At 44.0% G+C, this 20,785-nt stretch overlaps 1 protein-coding gene across 7 annotated transcripts in view; it reads left to right on the top strand.

Annotated features, from left to right (window-relative positions):
- LOC114843637 (CUB and sushi domain-containing protein 3-like) overlaps positions 1–20,785 on the top strand; it is a 146,494-nt gene that overhangs the window by 17,318 nt on the left and 108,391 nt on the right. For all 7 annotated transcript variants that reach the window (XM_029130369.3, XM_055503009.1, XM_055503007.1 and 4 more), the window contains exons 3-5: positions 4,738–4,850; positions 10,984–11,178; positions 16,869–17,115. In XM_029130369.3, coding sequence (XP_028986202.1) covers positions 4,738–4,850; positions 10,984–11,178; positions 16,869–17,115 — 555 coding nt within the window. The remainder of the gene's footprint in view (positions 1–4,737; positions 4,851–10,983; positions 11,179–16,868; positions 17,116–20,785) is intronic.

The following is a 20,785-nucleotide window of genomic DNA, read 5'->3' as shown; positions in this document are numbered from 1 at the left end:
CATTTTAGCTGAAATGTTGACTTCCCGTTTTTGCATTTGACACTCTGCTTTTTCTCATGTAGAGATGAAGGCTCTTATAGAAACTGCCAATGTGATGCAGAATGTTAACTCTAATCATTCATCATCCATGTTCCTCTTTTTCCAACCTAATTTACAAAAAAAGAATGATGGGATGACTTGACTTTTATCACTGCGTTCATTGAAGATTTGTTATTCTTCTTTGTTTCTAGGTGATGGCCATAACAGTGAAGGCCTCTGTTGACGTTACTAAGAAATGGGCTAACTTTCAAACAGTGGTTCACTTCAGTCGCTGCTCGCTCGGATCCTTCACAGCGCTCCAGATCTCTCCTGTCTGTTTCCCGTCTTTCCCAGGAGACTACGAGCGCGGTAGCTACAAAGGGAGGTGGGCCGAGACAGAGAGAGAGAGAGAGAGAGGCAAAGTATCACAAACTGTGAACCCGTAGCACAAGAAAGGGAAAGTAACAACGAGAGAAACGTGTTGCGACGGTAAACGGGAAGTGGGAGAGCGCTAGTGCCAGAAAGAGCTGGTGCGACACAGAAGGAGAGACAGCTGGAGGTGGAGAGACAGCGAGTCAAACAAATAGAGGTACATCATTCCCATCCCTCTCCTCTCCCTCCATGGCACGCCGCTGCCGTGACACACTAATCAGATGGCGGGAATGTCTGACAGCTACCTTCAGGGCTGATGTAGTGTGTTCAGGTGGAAGGAAAGGCTGCATCTGTCGAGGCAATCATTGGCACTCTGTTCCCCGGCGCACGCAGTCATTCTGCTGCCAGTGGCGCTGCTCTGATCCATAAAGGGAGGCGGCGCCGCCGCTCAGACGCCGGGCGCGTCGGAGCCCACGCTGGCGTTTCTGCTTGACCTGGTGCAGGCCAATACAAATGGGACACATTTAAATCACAATGGCCGCACTTTGGGGTTAAAGGATCATTCATGGGTGCAAAACGTCTCATTTTGTTCTTTGATCAACTCCATAAAAGTCCCCATCTCACTGGTGCCTGGAGTAAATCATAATTACTGCACCTCTGCCACTGTGGAGACTTCACAAATATTGTTTTGGGTCTGTGAACGGGCTTTGATCACACCCATCAAAGCATTTTCAGGCAAATAATGTGATTCCGACTTTGTGTGACCTCCGATGCGCCAGCTTCTATCACCGCCACGTGTGTTGAACCACGAGTGGGACCGCGGGATCTGCACTGGAACTTTCAGTTTTTGGAGCTGAAAACCAAGTGAATGTAAATATTTGCCTCTAGGTTGTGATTTATATATTTATATGCAGCCTACTGGACTTAGCATTGATGTTTATTACTGCTGTGAGAGCCCAGAGAGGAGAAAACTACATGATGTGATCTAAGACTTTGCCCACTTCAACCTTGGGCTAAATTAAATGATAAAGAATGTTGCTGACTCATCGTAGCTAAGAACCTGAAACTAATAACTAATTGGACGTAGCCTGTTCATAATTGTCACCTCGTACAACGAGACTTGGAGTTGTTGGAGTGTTTTACATCTGAATGGATGGTACAGCATCCTCAGCCTCTTCTGCCCAACGCCTTTATAAATAGCCCGTTAGGGTTAAAGTTGACAAAGACTCTATATTTAACTAAACCTTGTCATGGTCGACCTATGCAGGACTGTGGTGACTCCTGTTCCAACCTTGCTGTCCTTTCATTCTGCCTTCCTTCAAATGCCACATGCCTGCAGGAAGACCGTTAATGCCAATGTTATGCCTGAGCTCTGCTTGGGTTGTGGTGACGTTATTTATATATGAATAGATTTATTAGACGATGACAGACGGGTTGGTGATCAGGATCTTCTCCATTTCACGCTTTGCAATAGAATTTTTCTTAGGAGAAAACAGTCTTTTTAGACTCAATGCTTAATCGTTATAATTCCTTTTGGAGCAGATAATTACCAGAATAATGCATGACATTCAGTCAGGTGCTCAAATGTTTTTTGGGTAGTGCTCTCACTGGACATGGTTCAGCCTTGTCTGCATAAGTTTTTTTTGTTATGGGCTTTTTTGTCAATTCAGAACCTCTGCCACTGACCACCAAGGCTTTTTGCAGTGAGCTGGAATAAAGCGTACAATACAAGTGGTTTTGACTTGAAAAAGCAAACGGGGCCTTGAAGGTTTGTGAACATGAACTGTACAAGCATAAAACATATCATTTTATTGCTTTACACACTCGGATAATTCGTTGAAAGTTGCCTGTTGAATGTGGCCCTAATTTCTCCAAATACAATTAGTTCCAACTAGTCACCATCACGAACTGACTTGTCGCTTATGAATATTCTCAAATGAGAGAGTATGATCTCGTGTCTGATCTGAAATCACAAGCTCATTGTGTGTTAATGACATCATCCAGCTGAGGCTCTTGTTGCCAAAGGAACGAGCTCCAGCTGCTGCCGCGCGATGCGGATCTTTGTCTTCTTTGTGTCAGCCGCGTGTCACAATGAACCTGTTTGATTTTGAACACACCAGAACACAGAACGTGAAGATGCTGTCAAAATGTCAGGCTGCGCTTTTTGACATTAAATAACAATGTTCATGTTCCTGCGACGCTTCAGACAAGTGATTCACGCAGGGTTGAGAAGGACGACTTTATAGCCCTCTGTGTTCACGTCAGCGCTTTAAGACGCTGCTTGTTCAGCACGGGTTTGAGGTTCTATTTGCGTCGTCTGGACCCGTATCAGGGCGTGAGCAGTGAAAAAGCATCACGTCCAGAAGTACAGAATCTCACCCTCCCTGTCGGCCTTAGTAAAGACGTTTTCTCTTGATGTACACTGACCTCTGACATTCCCATTCCCTACTGTTTGGTGCCATGGCGACAACAGTGTCATCCCAGAAAGGATTTAGTCTCCTGAGACTCACTGTGGGTCTGAGGAGCCATTTTTCTGTTTTTTTTTTATTTTTTATCCGCATTGCTTGCAGTCGTGCAGAAAAGTCCTTTCTGTGTTCGAGGTGTCCAGGTTGTAGGTGGTTAAAGAAAATTGAGCGTATCAGTTGGAGTAACGCTGCCGTAGGTATTTTCTCTTTCTGTTGCCATAGGAGCGCGTTTGTTTCTCTGCCTCCTATGTTCCTATGTGTCGTCTTCGCGGCCGGTGCTGCGACACAGAGGTTCTTTGTGGGCCAGCGTTCAGCGTTAATTCGTCCGCTGCTTCAGTAACCGCTGAGGGTCAAGGCCTTCTTTTAATGTCTGCGTGTAACTGCCTTGCGCTCATGATGGCGGGCGCCATAGATCTCAGTGCGAGCGTGCACTCAGCAACCGTCGACTGCTACATCCTTTTTATTTTTTTTTACTTTGTTCCGCTCAGCCAGTAATTAGTTCCCCCATGGATCCCCCGCTCCAGACGTGGGGTAAAGAGGGCGAATTTAAAGACGGCCCAGCTTGACACGGACCTGATGAACTGTAAACGTGAACCTCCCGCGTGAAAATGACACTGCACACCCCTCAAACGCTCCCCCTCCCCCCCGCCGAAAGGCCACGGCGCGAGCAGTGTGTGCGCGGAGACACCGAGGGCTTGTTTGTTACATCTCACGGCCACAGCCAGTGACGTATGAACGTGACATTTCCATGCGAACTCTGACTAAGCTGTGTTTTTGAGGCGGCGTTTTACAAAAGCGGGCGCGTACAGTGATCTGCAGACGTTCAAGCCGCTTCCTGTGCAGAGAGGCTTGGAGCTGGTGAGCAGTTTGTTGAGCAGGTGCGATAATATTAACCGTACATGCTAGCCGGCTGCTGTGTATTTTTTTAAATGTCACAAAGGCTGAGTTAAACATTAAAAGGTCACTTAAAAGCAAGCAGGATTAACACCTTGCTGCATTTCCATAGGCTCTCGATACAAACGGAACATCTGCTGTGATGCACAAGCCTGCCCTCACTTTTTTAATTCAACTTTGTTTTCATGCCAATTCAATCCGGTGGATGATTAAGCGTCTAACAAGGTCACATTTTAAATTCAGTTTTCTCATAAATGCATCCAGAATTACTTCATGGGGCTATTGACTTATTGGGATCCTGGCATGCTGTGCACTACCTGCGACACAGAGTAATTATTTACTGCAAGAACCAGCACAGTTCACTGTGCTGTAATTGGAAAGTCTATTGAAGCTGTAAATATAGCACCTTCTTCATCGCTGCCACTGGGGGGAATTTTGTTTTTCCACGTTCGGCCGACTATAGACATTACTCACCCCGCTTATTGTCAAGCGGAGGTTCAGACGCACAAACGGCTCCAAAACGGGCCTCGTAAAATAAGGAGAGAGCAAAAACGGCAATAACGCAGGCACTTTGTTTCACGCACGGGCTTTTGTGTTCATGGCGCCTGACGCACGGCAGCGGAAGGTGGATAAACCTTCAGCAACATGTGGTTTATGATGTCATGAAAACGGACGGATTTGTTTGGATCGACACCTAATTTGAATGAGGCGCTGTGTTACGACGCAGCTGCGGGTCCTCGAGCAGCATCCAACAAGAGGAGAGGTCTGAGTTGATTGGATAGTTCTGACAAAGTGCTTTACAACTTCCATTTTGTGTTATGCTTTGGCATAGAAGCCAGAAAATACACCACAAATGGGTTCATTTCTCTAAAAACTATTGTATTAATTTTAGCACTGACCCTTTAACTGCGTCCTCTGTCATTTGATGGGAATGTGATGGGATACGTTGTGTCCTCTGCTCCAGCTGAAGCCTTTCTCTCTTCTGCAGGTTAACAGGATTCACCATCCCTCCTCCTGTTACCAGTTCTGGCTCCATCTTTTCACTGAGGCTCACCAGTGACTTTGCAGTAAGCGCTCATGGATTCAAGGTGGCTTATGAAGGTAAGGAAAAGTTTTTATTTATTTATTTATTTAGCCTTTAATATTTGCTAGTGTTAAAATGTCAAGTTTGGCTCGGCCACGGCCGGAGCAGCCCTGCACGAAGTTAAAAAGGGAGATCCACTTGCCAGAAGGCTACTGGATATGATTCGGTTCATTTACTTTTGGGGGGGTGGGGGTGATCAGTCTGCCACGTTTCCTGTGGGACCTGCAGTGCTGAGTTATGAAAACATTAGGCACCTCAATTAAGCAAATTAATGTCATATTTACCAAATCAACATCCCTCCTCCCAAAAGTCCTGAACCTTTTCCTGAGACTCCAGAGGTGCATCTGAAATTGCACGGCAGATGGCGAAGGGAATTAGGTGAACTAATGGATGCGCTGAGTTATCTGTGTCGAAGCGGAGCTCCGTGCAGTGGGGGAGCTGTCTAAATCTGAACTATCCCTCTGTGACCATCTCGCTCACCTCTACTCCTCTCCCCCGTGCTGAGTCACATGAAATCATCTAATTCTCTGGGCTTGTCATATTTTTCATTTCAACAAACTCTCCTCTCCTCTCGTCCTCATTTCATTTATCATCCCAGCCTATCGGCTTGCTTCTTGGCTGCGCATCTCCTCCTCCTCCTGCTCCCAGCGTCCTTTACTTAATTCTTTACTTTCCATTCTGTTCCTTTTAACTCGTCTGGCACTAACAGGCTGACCCCATCATCTAGTCTCATCCCTCCTGCCTGCCACAGTGTTCTTTTCCATTGCCCTTTACTCCCTCTTCATTCCCCCACCAGCCCACATCTGCCCGGCCGGAGACCTCTCCCCACACCATCTGATCAGCTTTGGCCGCGTTCCTCTCCCTCTCCTCCCTCTGTGAACGTCTTTCTCAGGCTCCGGTGGGTGGTTTGGTTGAATTATGGCTTGTTTTTCTGCCTCCACCTTTTGCTTGTGTAATCTTTTACAAACTTTCCTGCTGTTTTGGATGGTAATCACATTTTGATGCGCACAGAAGGCGCAGATACTTCCAGTAACCGACCAGTGAAGAGTAATGGCTCTTATACTGGAGGATAATGTGTCAAAGCAATTTATTGTGTAGCCACATAATTTTATTGTCACTTTAAAGTGTGGGACTTGATTGTAGTCAGCGCTGCAGTATGGTAATACATAGATCATAGCGGCTACAGCTCAGTTTCATCATCCTTTAATAGCCGGCGTTACAACATGGTACACGCACTACATTAATACTTAAACAACTATCTCGATTGTATTGCTTACTCGAGCCTCTACAGGAATCTCTGCAGGAAGCTGTGGGTCCAACAGGGACAGTTGCTGCTGTCCTCTGAGGCTGAGATTTGAAAGACAAGTCGGAGCTTTTCCAGGGAGCATTCGTGAAACGCGGACGGTTCTATTTGGGACCATCAACTAATCACCGCACGTCATCACAGAGACCACTAACAGAGCACAACGGAGGCCTCGTGTGGGGATGGTTGGGGAGGAGGGCGAGATGAATGCGGCCGAATGCTGCAGAAACGCTAATGCGGGCTGCAGGAGGACCGCGACTTGGGAGGAGATTTGTCTTCCAGCGAAGGGGTTAAAGCACACAGACGGCTTAACAACAACAACATTAATGTTGTGGAGTGGCTGAAACACAGGCCAGAAATCCAATAGAGAATTAGTGGCTGAACCTAAAACGGGCTGTTCACTCACAACTCCCCTGCTGCCACTGTAAATACTTCCTTATTCGCTGTGGATGCTTATAAAATGGCTTGTTTTATGTTTGTTCAGTATTATGAAAGTGAAGGGAAAGGCGTCTTACAGGCTCTGGACTGTAACGTATTGTCACTGGTGTCCTGCTTGCTATGCTGAAGCGGTGACTGTGGCTGCATAACAAGGAAACATGAATATGTATATAGTGCTCATGTAGACTGAAAACGTGTGTAGTCACACGGAGCTGATTGAATCATGACTGCAATTATCTAGATTTGAATCTGTATACGTAGGACGCGGTGAAGGACGTGGCCAGATGGGATCTAATTTCTCCTCGGCCGCCGCTTCGCTTTTTTAGGGCCGCGAATCAGCAACTTTGCGAACGACACTGATGATTAGAGCTCCTTTTTGACTTTTTTTTGTGAGCTTGCGACCTTGACATGCGAGCGCGACCTGAAGGGGTCACGCGGCGCTGCAGGTAACGCGCGGCCTCGTGCTTCTGCAGCCGGAGGGGGCGGCGTTCACGTAACGGTACGTGACCGATGCCGTCTGCTCGGCCTTTGCTGGAGATTCCGTATTTACGATCAAAACCTGTCTGAAAAACCTCAGCGTGACCTTTCTGTGGAAAACTCTGAAAGACACCTGACCCATAAAAATCAAAACGAAAAAAAGCATTTCGTCTTTCTCCCCGTCCCTTCATTTGTCTTTCTGCAGATTGTTCGTTGTTTACCAGCGTCTCTGCCCTGTGATCCAAGATGGCGCTACTTTTTTTTTTTTGTTAATCCTTCTTTCCTACCTACCTGCATGCAAACCCGGCTCAGCAGCCGACTAGGAAGCCAGACGTGTGGTCTGAACAGGCTCCTGTGGGAGAAGCCTGCCGCTCGTGTGCACCAACACTGCCACTCTGTCAAACCTCCGTCTCCTTCAAAGGGCCACGCAGTCATTAGATATACAGGCTGAATAAATAGCTCAGCCCAGGAGACGCTTTGCACCAACTACCTCATTTACCAGTTCACATAACTCATTTCTTAGCACTGTGATGAGGGATAATGCGAAGTGTACTGTATCCGCCTGCCTCCCACTGACTGTCAGACTATTCATTAAGACGACTGCTCTGTCGTGTTCGTCACCTTTTTCAGTGAAAGGGTAATTTTCTAATTTAGTTGACTTGTTTAAAACATTTTACAGCATCTCATTAATTCTATTGCTTTTGCTTTCTGTACACCACACATTTGTTGTGTCATTCTGTTATTCATCATATGCTTTTAGACGCTGACTGTGCTCCGCTGCCTTCGTGCTGGCATTGTTTACAGCTGTTTACTCACCCGCCGGTGAACTGTGTACAGATTTACCTTAGGTTTAGCTTCAGCTCGGCCCCCGGTGTCAGAGGCAGCTGTTTCCCCCCTGCTCAGTTATGTCACCCATTCATTTAAGGTTCTTCAAACAGCAGCGCTTGTTAGCTCAGGGCCAAAGCTGGATCCAAAATACGTGATCTATTTTCCTCCGTCACATCCTCGCGACTGTCTCAAGTCGACTGTCTGCTTCACATTCAGATAAGCAGCGGCTCCGGCCGAGTTGTATGAGTCTGCAGCGCGAGGCCAAAGAAATGGGATGCTTGCATCTGTAATGCAGGGATGTCTGTCTGAGACATTAATTATTACTTTCCATACACCAAAGGGCAATGACTCATAACCGGAATAATTGCAGCCGACATGCAGCTAATACCTTTTTAATTAGTGACCCGAGGTGAGGTTCCCAAAACATCTACATGCGAAAGTGAGAGTTTTTGTTTCTGTGCAGCCGTTGTTCCGTCAAGAACAGCTGTCCAGAGAGTCCTCTGTCTACAGACGCCTCATGCAAATCCCTTTGAGTGAATAATGCTTTGAATTGCGCTCAGACCAGGCGTCATCTCCGTCGCACACCTGACAAATCACAAAAGTTTGAAAGACGTGCTCGACAATTAATGTTGCGGTGAAGAAGAAAATCACTTAGGGAGATTTACGCGTCAACATGAGCTGCGTTTCCTAGAAAACGTGGCGTCTTAATGGAAACTAATTTGTCAAGTCTTTGTTTGGGCAGCGTCTTTTACATGTCCCTAACACCTGGCAGCTAAAATGAAAGCTCTCGAAGGTCACAGGGCAGAAGATGCTTCTGGATTTGTAGGACTCAGCCCTGCACACAATCCGTTCATGTAACTATAGCTTATTTTATATATAAGCAGCCTCGTGTACATATTACATATACAGCACTGGTGCCACTCAACCATTCTTTGAATCACTGTGGCATCACTTTGTTGTGTGTCTCATCAGCATCAATCTGAAGCCTACGATCAGAGGAAGTGTTGTCTGGATGTTCTGAATCACGCACTGGTTGCTGACTGGTTACATTTGTCTGGTTTCTTTGTTGCTAATGGTTTTAGCTGGCGTGCTTGCTAAATGTTTTTCGGATGTGCTCTGTATCAAACTGCTGTTTGTGGTAGATTGCTTCTGATGTGCTTAGTCTCAAACTTGATATTTTAAACAAATGAATTCAAATTCTCAGGCTGTGGTTGTGTATTTGTTGCCAGACATGTTGTTTACTGATGGAAATATTCATTACAGCCCAGTCCATCGCTGCATTTCTAGGGTCAGTCATTATCAAGGTCTTATTGTCTTGTCTAACGTGTTTATGAAATGACGTGTCGTATTAAGTTTTATTGCCTGAAATGAAGTTTGACCACGTGAGTCATGAGTTGTTGTCCTTAACTAGACTCAGACGTCACCAAACAGTTTGCCCCGTTGACCTTTACCAAACTTGGTCTAAACAAATATTTACATATTAGCTCTTCCAGTCCACCGTAGCTGCATATTAGCATCATATTTAAGAGTCTGGCTGTATCTCCTCACCACTGACCTCTGCACTGGTCAGACCACCGGCTGAGCATCATTAGCATTACATTGTCTCCGGCTCATAAGTTGCACCTTGCTGTGCATATTATTGACAGAAACATTGCTCAAACAATCTGTCAATCACTGATTCAAATAAGCTTTTCTCCCAACTTGGTGTTCGAAAGTTAGAATTTGACAAACATTCGTACTAGATGCTCATAATAAAGCTACAGCTTGACTGTTAATTTAGATTTTGTCCATGTTTACAGCTTCAGCTGCATATTTGAGTTTATTCTATCTATGTCACTACTGGGTCTTTTAAAATTTTAGTTTGAAAATGATTTATCATTGATTTGATGAGAAGAGTCACTATCACATCCGCCTGACTGTCAGTCTCTTTGCCTTTTATTCCTGCCGCAGTCTGTTGGTACTAATTTTGCTCATAAACATGGGCAGCCAGCACTTGATGCTGATGAATTACTGCGTTCACCAGGGTCCACACGTGTGAGGGTTGCGTCTCTGTGCATCTGCAGCGTAAAGTGGATTAATAGCTGGGGCTTGAAAATTACTGCTAGAAATTAAGATGGAAAAAAAATGACAACTTCACAGATGTGAAAGCTGATGTCAGGAACGTTCAATATACTTTCTGTGTTGACAGGAAGGGATTGATTATTGTGTTATACAATTGGTTACATGTTACATACAAAAAGCCAGGAGGAAAAAAGTCAGTCACCACTTGAGTGTTTTTTCCAGTGGGATCAATTGGTCGTTGGCAGCGTTTTAATCTCAACAAATTTATTTCACTTGATTTAAATGATACTTTTAATACCTTTTTGAGGTAAATGTCGGTAAATACATGACACTAATGATTTTCTGTTTAACGTTTGAAAACACCCTTAAAGTAGAAACTGGTTCATATTTCCATTACAAAGTCAAACAAACGGCATCATAAAAACAAAACGGGTCTCAAAGCATTTTTCCAGCGCTTTTATTTCCCCTCATAAGCAGAATCCCAGTGTTCGGGTAGAGTGCTCCCAAAAAGGCCCGAGATCATTAGTTTCATTCACTCATGTTCTGCTCAGTGTAATGCACTCAGGTTGGACCCAATTCTGCTCTTACACGGTCAATTTAAAACAACTCTGTGTTGACTCCTGAGACAAAAGCAGCCAATGATATGTTATTATTTCGTATCATTAGAGTTTAAATACAGTTTTGCCTCCATACGCTGAACAGGCCTCCATACCAGGCAATGCATTGATCATATGCATGCTGTCAGAAAATGAGGGCAGAGTGTGGCTCCTTGTGCAGGCAGTGACTGAAATAGCCTTGTAATACAACTTTAATGTCTTGGATGTTTATTGTACTGTATTTGTTTTTCCGTTCCTGTTGCTGTATAATAAAGCCTTCTCACATATTACTGTAAACTATAGAACTGTTGTGGACAAATAAATTATTAAAAGTATAGTAATAACTTTATGCATCACTGAGTAAAAATCAAATTGAGCCCAACTAATATTTAATGTAGCAACACATTGCCATTCCTAACAATACGGCCTTTCCTTCATGTTCTCCAGAGCTGAGGAGCAGCTCCTGTGGAAACCCGGGGGTTCCACCCAAAGGCATCCTGAACGGCACTCAGTTCAGCGTAGGTGACAAGATCCGCTACCGCTGCGTCACCGGCTACGTCCTGGACGGACACTCGCTGCTCACCTGCGTGACCAACGCAGCCGGCGTGTCGGTGTGGGACTTCCCTGTGCCCATCTGCAGAGGTGAGACACATGGAGCTACTGATCATTTCCCCTAATCTGATGGCTGCTGGTGTCTGAAGCCAAGCTCATCTTACATTTATGAGTCAGTGGAGAATGATATGACTCACAGAGAATATGCTGCATAGTTTGAGCTCGCAAGAAATTTTCTTTTGACCTCGACAACTAATTTCAGGAATTTCCTAAAGTTAATAGCTCTTTAATTATTAGTGATCTACACTAAATACAAAGAGTGATTGTAACTCTATTATTATACCTTTCTGTTTATTATTCCATGTTGAGTTCAAATGAGACTTTTTAGTATGCTGTCACAAATATTTTATATGTGTACATCATCATAGTTGGACGCCCATGAGCAAAAAGTAAATGTTGTAACTCAGGTCAGAGTCTAAGAAGAGGGTTCTAACATCTAAGATTCTGTGCATGACCCGAAGCTCCCAGGCCTGTGGTTATTTTTGAGTCAATACTCATCCACTGCACTGCAAGAACATATTTATGTATAATACAAAATATCTGAGGGCCACATCCAAGATGAAACACATTCACTTGATCTTAAGGAAGAGCCGGCTCTTGTATATAGTGAAACAAGTAGATTTACCAACAGACCTTTTTAAAAGGATTTAGTCAGTAAACATAAAGTGCTTTGCTTTGAAGCAGTTCTGTTCTTAAACATGCAGTATTGCTATTTAAGCATATTCATTCCAAGAACAGAAACTTTACTGCACAGTTTAATAAATCACCTTTTTAGATGTTGTTGAATCATTAGGTGTAATGTGTGCCTACACACACACACACACACACACACACACACACACACACACACACACACACACACACACACACACACACACACACACACACACAGCCCCTTTGCCAGCAGAGCAAATTTGCTCATGCAACTCATTCTGGGGTGCGTGGCACAGCAAAAAGGAAGCGTTTCAGCATATGTTGGAGGAATGACATGACGCTTGGAGCCAAATAAAGCTGCATATGGAGACCTCCCCTCTGTTTAAGGACAGTGCTGGCCGTTACTGCCACAGGCCAGAAGCACTGCTCCGTGGCCTGGCCACTGCACGGCTTGAGCCACGATGGCTCGTGTGTAAATCCGCCACAGCTCCTGCATGTGGGCAGATGGTCCTTTGATCTCCCTTCCTCAGAGATCCTGCCCTTTTTGCTCATCACCAATTGTTTCACAGTAACCACACACCAACACAGAAACCCTCCCCGATCCACTGCGCACCCCCCACCGTCAGCAACCAGACCTCCTTTTGATTCTATCGCTCTTTCATCTATGTCGCAGTTGCTGCCTCCATCCTACTCCAGCTTCCAATAAATCCACCTTGTTTGTCGAATGTTGTTTGTTTGTCACCAACACTAAGGGAAGAAATGGGCTAAAGAGTTCAACTGGGCCAAGCAGTAAAAAGTTAAATATGGATTATCTATATAAGCGTTGCTTTTGCGGCAGAGCAAGGATGCGTAAATCCAAATCTAAGTGTTTTACCCCGACAGAGTTGTCAACTTCCATTTAGGCAAGTGTTTACTACAGTCGTTAACCTGGAGACTCTATACAGTACAGTATGTAGATGCAATTTATTATTTCTCTTAGATTGCTTCTCTATAAAACAACTCACATGCAACTGCACTATCTGTAAGGAATCTACAAATCTATAATAAATGTATAACACGGCCACTAAAAGTAATTGTGAGGCGATATCTCTTTAACTTTCACTCCAGCTAAACACCATTAAACTAGCAACCTGCCCAGTTTGAGCCTCTTCCAAAGGCAGCTGCAGAGCTCCAAAGGCTGGTGCAAAGGGAGGAAGGTACCTATGTACATGTTGGGGTAGTATATGTGCACAATTAAAGAGATTGAGGGACTGGCGACGAGAAGCGAAAGGAATGAACTCCGAGCAGAAACGCAGTGAGATGGAGAATTAATGTCGGCTTTAATGGTGATTTGCTGCTGCCTGTCCCAGGAGCTCATTTTGGTTCCTTCCATCTAAATTGTCTCCGGACAGCAAACAGGAACCGTGTGGCTGCGCTGAAGAATATGGCCTATTGATACACTGTCACTCCTGCTGGCAGCTGCCGTCCACTAGGAGATTTAAAGTGGGCCGCCTTCAGCATCGGCGCTCCGGTGCGCCGCGATAGCGTTGATTAAATCATAAGTTTCTTTACTGAGACGCATAAAATTTGAAATTATGGCGAGATGGCCGCTGTAATCACATGACCCTCAAAATGTAAGATGAGAGATGAATTGGAAGACTAATTACACGTCTGACTGTTCCTCACGACTATCAATGTTGAACATGACTCGCAGCGAAGCAAATAAGAGATTTACTGTCGACACAGTCACTGCCTTTGCATTAACACAGGGATTATTACAAAGGCAAAACCGGAGGTAGTGTAGGAAATAAAACATGAGTTCGTTCCCTTCTATCCTTGGGGGTGAATATTTCTAAGTAGAAAGACAAGTGTTGTATATCTGATCAAAGTCAAGGGGAGAGAGGCTTAATCCCTTCTCAAGTAGCATTAGATTACTGATGCTGGGGATGTAAATGAGCCCAGCTAAAGCGGCCCTAATCCTCACCACCATCTTTTTTTTTTTTTTTTTTTTTTTAATACTGCCATCATTTCAAAGGAGGCCGATCCTCCTCCTCTCCATCTTTAAATCCAGAGCATGCTCTAATGATTTGCTAAGGAACACATTGCCCGGCATTCATTGCCGCCTTTATCTCCCTAAACCTCGTTGGCAGCCTGCACCTGAAACGCTGCCACGAAGCCCAGCATGCGAATATATGGAGAGCCGCAGAGCATTATGCAGCGGAAGCCGTTTAAAATTCTCGGGCTGCGGAGCATTTGTGAGCCGCAGACACTCCGCCGGCTCGTGATTTACAGTGCCATGCATGGGTGCGTCTCAAAGAATTGTTGGCGAAACCCATTGTGGCGCTTGTGTGCAGTAATGAATAGCTGCCAAGCATCTACCTAATTTTCCTACGTCTGTAGTCGCTTTAAATGGGCCACTTTAATTGGCTACAGCTGCAGAGGCATTAATGAGTTAAGGGAGGTTAACGTCGCTAAATGTGCTTTTGGAAATCCATCACAAGCCTTCACAGAACCTTTCACTCACACTTGGGTCCGGGGCTCCTTGTTACCACCACAGCAACAGGAGCGTGTTCGTTATTATGTAAAAACAAGCAGCTATTTTATTTGTCCCATTATCTTGTTACAGGGTATAAAGATCTGATAAATGCATAAAAATGCTTTCATTTTGTTTACACTTGTGCGGGAGACACTTCATTGTGTCTGTTTTTTATTTTTCTCCTCTTCGATATCGTGAGTGGTGTCATTTGCCACAGTGGGAACGCTGTCCTCTGTGCCTTGCAGCCAAAACCCCCAACATAAAGCGCGCCGGATGACGGCTCCTCGTACGCCTCACAATGCAGTACAGCGTTTAATGCCATGTGTTGATATGCGTTTTATGATGCGCCTCTGGGCGGTAGCGGGGGCCCTGCGATGTTTCGGATTGTTATGTGACTTGTGACAATACAGACATTTTATACGTCAACTGCATGTCCAGGAAATTCTGCCTTCTGTCACAGGTGGAGCAACAATGTGAAGTTCATTCAGACGTGGCCCCAGGATGTAAATGTACATCCAACTACAGTGTCAATTAAATGACTTACATTGAAGTGACTGGATGTTCATGATGGGGGGGAATAAGTGAGATATTGCCTCTAGATGAGCACATATACAGGTGACACTCGGAAAATTTAAATATCGTGCAAAACTTTGTTCATTTCAGTAATGGAACTTAAAGGTGAAACTAATATGATATAGACTTATTACATGGAAAACAAGATAGTTGAAGTCAGTCAGTCATTTGTCTTAATTGGGATTATTATGGTTTACAGCTCATGAAAACCCCAAATAAAAAGATCTGAATATTTGAATATTTTGAAAAGGTTCAGTATTCTGTTCTAATCTTAATTATGACAAATCACGGCTTGAACCATCTTGCTTTGCATGTAATGAGTCTATCTCATGTATTAGTTTCACCTTTTAAGTTGTATTACTGAAATAAATGAAGTTTTGCACAATATTCAAATGTTTCGAGTATCGCCTGTATCCAACATGCAATTGAATGTGTATATAATATGCTTGTTGCTCTGAATCCCATGCTCTGCTGTTTTGTTATCTGCATCACACACAAAAAGAAATAGGAAGTTTTCTTTGGCAGTTGGTAACCTGACATACAGTATTTTAATGTGCCCATATGTAATGTGTGAGAATTTGAACCAGCCTGTAGCCAGAGACATCCTGAAGCGAGAAATATAATGGGAAACCTATAATATAAATGAAATCATTTCCAATGAACTGACTTGATGATCATGATGTTGGTGTTATTGCCTGGTGAAGTCCTCTATTTTTCCTCTCTAACTCCAGCTAGTTGCTCAGATCCGATCAGTTGCAGCTCAGCTTTCTGTGTGCTGGGGTTGAATTGTACTAGAATGAATTCAAGGCTCGGCCTGCTTTTTGTTGTTACAAGGTTACAGGCATTCCTAAATTAAAAACCCGCCCTTGGTTTTGTCCACAAATGAGCCTGCCCTCGCTATAAATCATACGTGTGGACACCATTGATGCCTCACACCGTATCAATTTGCCATCTCTGCCCTTTCTGTAAAGACTTTGATCAGTGGTTATGCTCCTGTTAATATGTCAGAGGCCGCGTATCAAGCTAACTAGCTGCCTCTGTTTCAGTCTTCTCCCTTTCTTCCTTTTCTTTCTTCCCTTTAAATTTCATACGTCTGCTTCCTTGTTCCTTGACCAATCGCGTAATGCAGCATACAGGAATGTTCCAAGGCTGGCAGCTCTGACAGCCCTGAGTGGAGCGCTGAGCCTTCAAAGGCTTCAGCTGGCACAGCTGAGTGTCACATATTAGTCTTAAATGATGTGAAAACTGTGAAAGCCCTGCCATCATTAGAATTCTCTGAGGACAAAAAAAAAAGTGGATGCAAGGATAGAGGGAGGGTGATGAGTAATGGTTGAAAAAAAGGAAGGAGGCTCGGAGGAGAGAGACTGTGGGAGAAATGGAGAGATAATGAGAGGGCGGGAAGCGACGTGGAGTGAAAGAGAGCGAGCCACTGTTATGGTGGAGTGCATTAACATTCAACTGACATGCTACGCTCCCCACACCAGGGAAAAATATAAAATTTCACTGCATTACGAGCCCTGTTTATCACCATTTGTTTGTTTCCTGAAACATGAGGGGGCTCCGAAGACACAATGATGAATTGCCGAGTCTTGGGTGGAGGGAGGAAGGGGGAGAACAAAACACACAATAAACAAGAGAGGTTGCGGTTTTACCTTCACAGAAACCGCAGAATGAAGTGAGAATGAATTGAAAAAATAGTTAAAATGTTTATGATCTGTGAAAGAACAACTTTTAATCCTACAGTAGACTTTATATATTTTGTCATAATTGTCTGTGGCCTTGTGAAGAAGAAAGGATACTTAATCAGCCTGTGAATAGCTTTTCTTGCTGTGGTTTTACATTTATCTGATGGGACAATTTCAGATGTTTCGTGCTCGCAGTCATGTTTTCCCCGTCTTGAACTTTAAAGAAAAACTGAAATAACCTGAGACAGACGTCTCTTCTCCCCCACCCTGTCTCCCTCCTCGGTGACTGACAGCGGAGGACACGTGTGGTGGCACCCTGCGGGGCTCCAGCGGGCTCATTTCCAGCTTTGATTTCCCCAGCGGTGACTCTCCCGGCGCTGGCGGAGGTGGAGCGACTGGAGGCCTGGGGAGCAGTGGGGAGTGTAAGTGGACCGTCCTGGCCGATCCGGGGGACACCATCTCCCTGGTGTTCACAGAATTTCAGATGGAGGAGAAGACGGATTATCTGGAAGTAGAGGGATCCGAGCCACCGACCATCTGGTGAGTTCAGCTGGGTTGGATTTCATCCCATGAGTGTGTACAGTTGTGAAATAAAGAGACTGAGTGATCTCAACTGTAAGTGTGTGTGTGTGTGTGTGTGTGTGTGTGTGTGTGTGTGTGTGTGTGTGTGTGTGTGTGTGTGTGTGTGTGTGTGTGTGTGTGTGTGTGTGTGTGTGTACAGTGTGTGTACAGTGTGTGTGTCTGTGTATGAGGTTTACTCTTTACTCTTTACTGTCCGGAGGAGGTGTTAATAGAAAAGTGTTTTGTGTGAACGTGACAACTCTGGAATGGAGTTTTGACACATGCTCGGCAGAAAGAGGGAAAAGAGCAATTCTTTACTGAAACCGTTAAATCAACAGGGCAAAACCGAATGGAGACGAGAAAAGCAAACCTATCACTAAAGCAAATAATAAAGTCGAATTTATTTATGGAGCCCAGTCCTAAACACAATACAGCGTTGCATCCACAGCTGTAGGTTCTAATCCCAGTCTTTAGTTTAAATGACACAGACCTGTAATAGTTCACTTTTATCAGTTTGAGAATGAATAAATAGGTTGATGCTCCATGTTGAGAAAAGGCTCATTTGTAATCTGTGCTATTGGGCTGTATGCAGTTAATACGTTTGGATTTGATTAGATAATGGGAATATAATCCAATTACAAGATTACACTTGGTCCAGTGATGTAACTAATGCACCTGACTAATGTAAGCGACAAATTGAGAGCAAAGGCAACTGGATTATTTTCAATCAACAAAAATAAAACGTTACAGGGGGCTCACAATTGAAAGTGTCTATAGATTTACAGATGCGACACGAGCTCCCATGAGGTGAGGCATGGATGAGTAACGACTACTGCCTCAGGATTCAGTCCTAACAAAGGTACTGGCCCCCCGTAACGGTGAAGCATATGAACACAGGTTCTTTATGCACGGCCGAGCAGAACCATGTACTATTATGTAGGAGTAGTACTTTACAATCAGCTGCAGGTATTGGAAGCTGCATTAAGGGAAAGGAGCCAGCTAACTGGCATGCAAATATACCTTTTTAATGAATTTCCATGGACAGTTGTGTGCAGAGAAGGTTTTAGATATGCTGTATGCCTCTAATTGAATTAAATCAATTCAGTTAGCAGGCAACGCACATCTTCTGTTGCATAATTCAAATTTACATTCACCTGAATTAAACCCAGATAGTTTTGTTTGAAAAGCAGCCTTCAGACGGTTTCATTTCATGCCTCTCTCTTATGTTTGACGTAGATGTCAATCCAAGCAGGTAAGTACTGTACAGAAGGAGTCTCTTCCCCCGAAACCCTGGGATTTAACGCCATCCATCTGTACACGTACACAAACATCCACCAGGTTTAGCTGATCTCGCCGGGCATTAATTATAATTGGCCGGAGGAAAGTCTAATCAATCACGGAGCTATGAGCTCCGCTGTCCCTGAGAGTTGTCATCTGGAGTTAGAGGGGACGAGCAAGAGGCAGACACTGTGTCAGTGAGAGCCAGAGAGCTAAAAGGAGAGTGTTGTGATGACTGCTAAGTACCGTATGTTGACGCAGCTAAAGAGACTGTGACAGGGAGCTGATATAGGATGATACTGATGGCTTTCGACAGACCATAAAGTAACCATCTTTTCTTAGGTATGAAGGCGCCGGCGTGAACTTTTTTACTGCCAGGCCTGGATCCTTGTTAGTCACAATCCAAGTGGCAAATGTTTGTGCGGAATTTCCTTGTATTCATTTAATTAAAATTATTTTGCACACATGACATAGTGAAACATTTAAATGAGGCTACAAATGATATTGAAGCTGCCCAGGGTGTTCATGTTCCAATAAAATGACTGTCACTGTTAGATTAGGTAATAATAGATTAAAGCATATGTCATCATAATGAATTGTGTCCTTTTTGTAAGGTTAATGTTTGTACAACTCTATAATTTTAATAATATATGTCATTTTTCACCAGCCACTTTAAATATGCACACGACAAGTGAAAGCGTCCATTCACATGTTTATGTACCAACTTTACCTACCTCATGTTGTAAACCTCCTGCTGGGTGATGTCATCGTACAGCATGTCCCCAAATGTCAGAGGCTGTCGGGTGAAGTTCTCAGTTCAACTCGTGCAATCCAGAGTTTCAGAGTGAAGGCAGACGAACAGCAAAGAAGCCGCGGATTCCAGGCCATTTTTTTGGGTTATAAAATGCATTGCTTTTTTTTTTGGACAGCACAAGGCCACTAGATGTTTAAACTTTAAAGCACTTCAACATGTAGCACCAGCTGCACATAGAGACAAGCAAACTATCAATTTACCCTTGAGGTTTAGAGCTGCTTAACAGTGATTGACAGCCTGAACCCTCTAAGTCAGTCACATTTAATACTCCCCTCAGTCTTTTTTAGGCAAATAGCGATAAAACATGACCCAGTTCAAGCTATTGAGTTGTTGTTGTTGTTGTTAACCCGTTGTAGAAAGGATCATCTTCAAGTGCTAAACATGAAAAGAGATACAAATGGAAGGAATGAGTTGCAAATTAAGAAACATAACTGAGCGTTCGCTGACAGTATAATTAACATCATTGTTGATTAAAAATTGCTAATGTTAATAAATTGATGTTACAGTTCACAGAACTGATTGTTTGCATAATTAATAAAATCAACAAATACAGTGCAGCTTAAATGCTGAACCCTGGAGATATTGTCATTATAAAACTCCTATTAATCTAAATTTTCAGCTTATAATGAAAACATTATCCAAAAGTAATGAGCATATAAAACACTGAAGTGCTTTATTGTTATTAAAGAATAGTTTTGTCAGACTCTAGACGCCGGGCGCCACCTCCATCTAAGCATTTTAATGGGAAGTGATCAGTCTGTGGTCTCCACCTTCGGGGACTGTTGCCACCTCCTCTTCCTCACAGCTCCGCCACTCGAGGAGGCGGCTGGGGAGGTGCCTGGCAGGAATCACGTCCTCAGGTGCAGCCACGGCTTTTGAATTGGATTCAGGTCCACACACTCCAGAAGTCTAGTCCTCCTTCAAGCCCTGATCCGTTTCCAGCACAGCTTGGAGCGATGTTTTCACATACTCGGTGGCTCCTTTTAATTATTTAAAGTCAACCGGGTGCTGTTGAAGGCAGGCAGCCATGCATGTTTACATTTAGTGTGAGCGATGCAGGCTGTTCCTGTAGTAGAAGATGCTGTAGGTTTTGACCAATTCAATGTGATGTAACTTTTTTAATTGCCTTTTGTAAACAATAATTATTGACTTTCACCAAAGCTGGCTGTTTTGGGGACATTGACTTACTGTTGAATGTTCTTTGTAGATTATTTGTACGTTCCTTTTTTTTATGTAAAATGAAATTTCGGCACGACTAGACTAAACTGAAAGAGCTTCCCCTGAAAACACCCTGAACAGCAGCACTGTGTACACGATGTACAAAGTGCTGTACACGTGAGCAACACTTGCTGACACTTCTGGAAGCAGACGATACAGTAGATGGGTCTTAAACTTAATACTTGAAACCAATCACTGATCGTTTCAGTCCACAAAATCCTCTGGAAGAAAAATGGTTTGGGCGACACTTTCCAGCTTTTCTCCTTTTATCAATAGAAGATTTCGATTGGATCTCTGCAAATGGGTTTATTGATTGCATTGTTGTCATGCTGAGGAAGG

This window comes from Betta splendens, chromosome 16 (assembly GCF_900634795.4).
Source record: "Betta splendens chromosome 16, fBetSpl5.4, whole genome shotgun sequence".
NCBI classification, from domain to species: Eukaryota; Metazoa; Chordata; class Actinopteri; order Anabantiformes; family Osphronemidae; genus Betta; species Betta splendens.
Note: the sequence above shows the minus strand (reverse complement) of the source record. Positions and strands in the feature narration are given on the sequence as shown.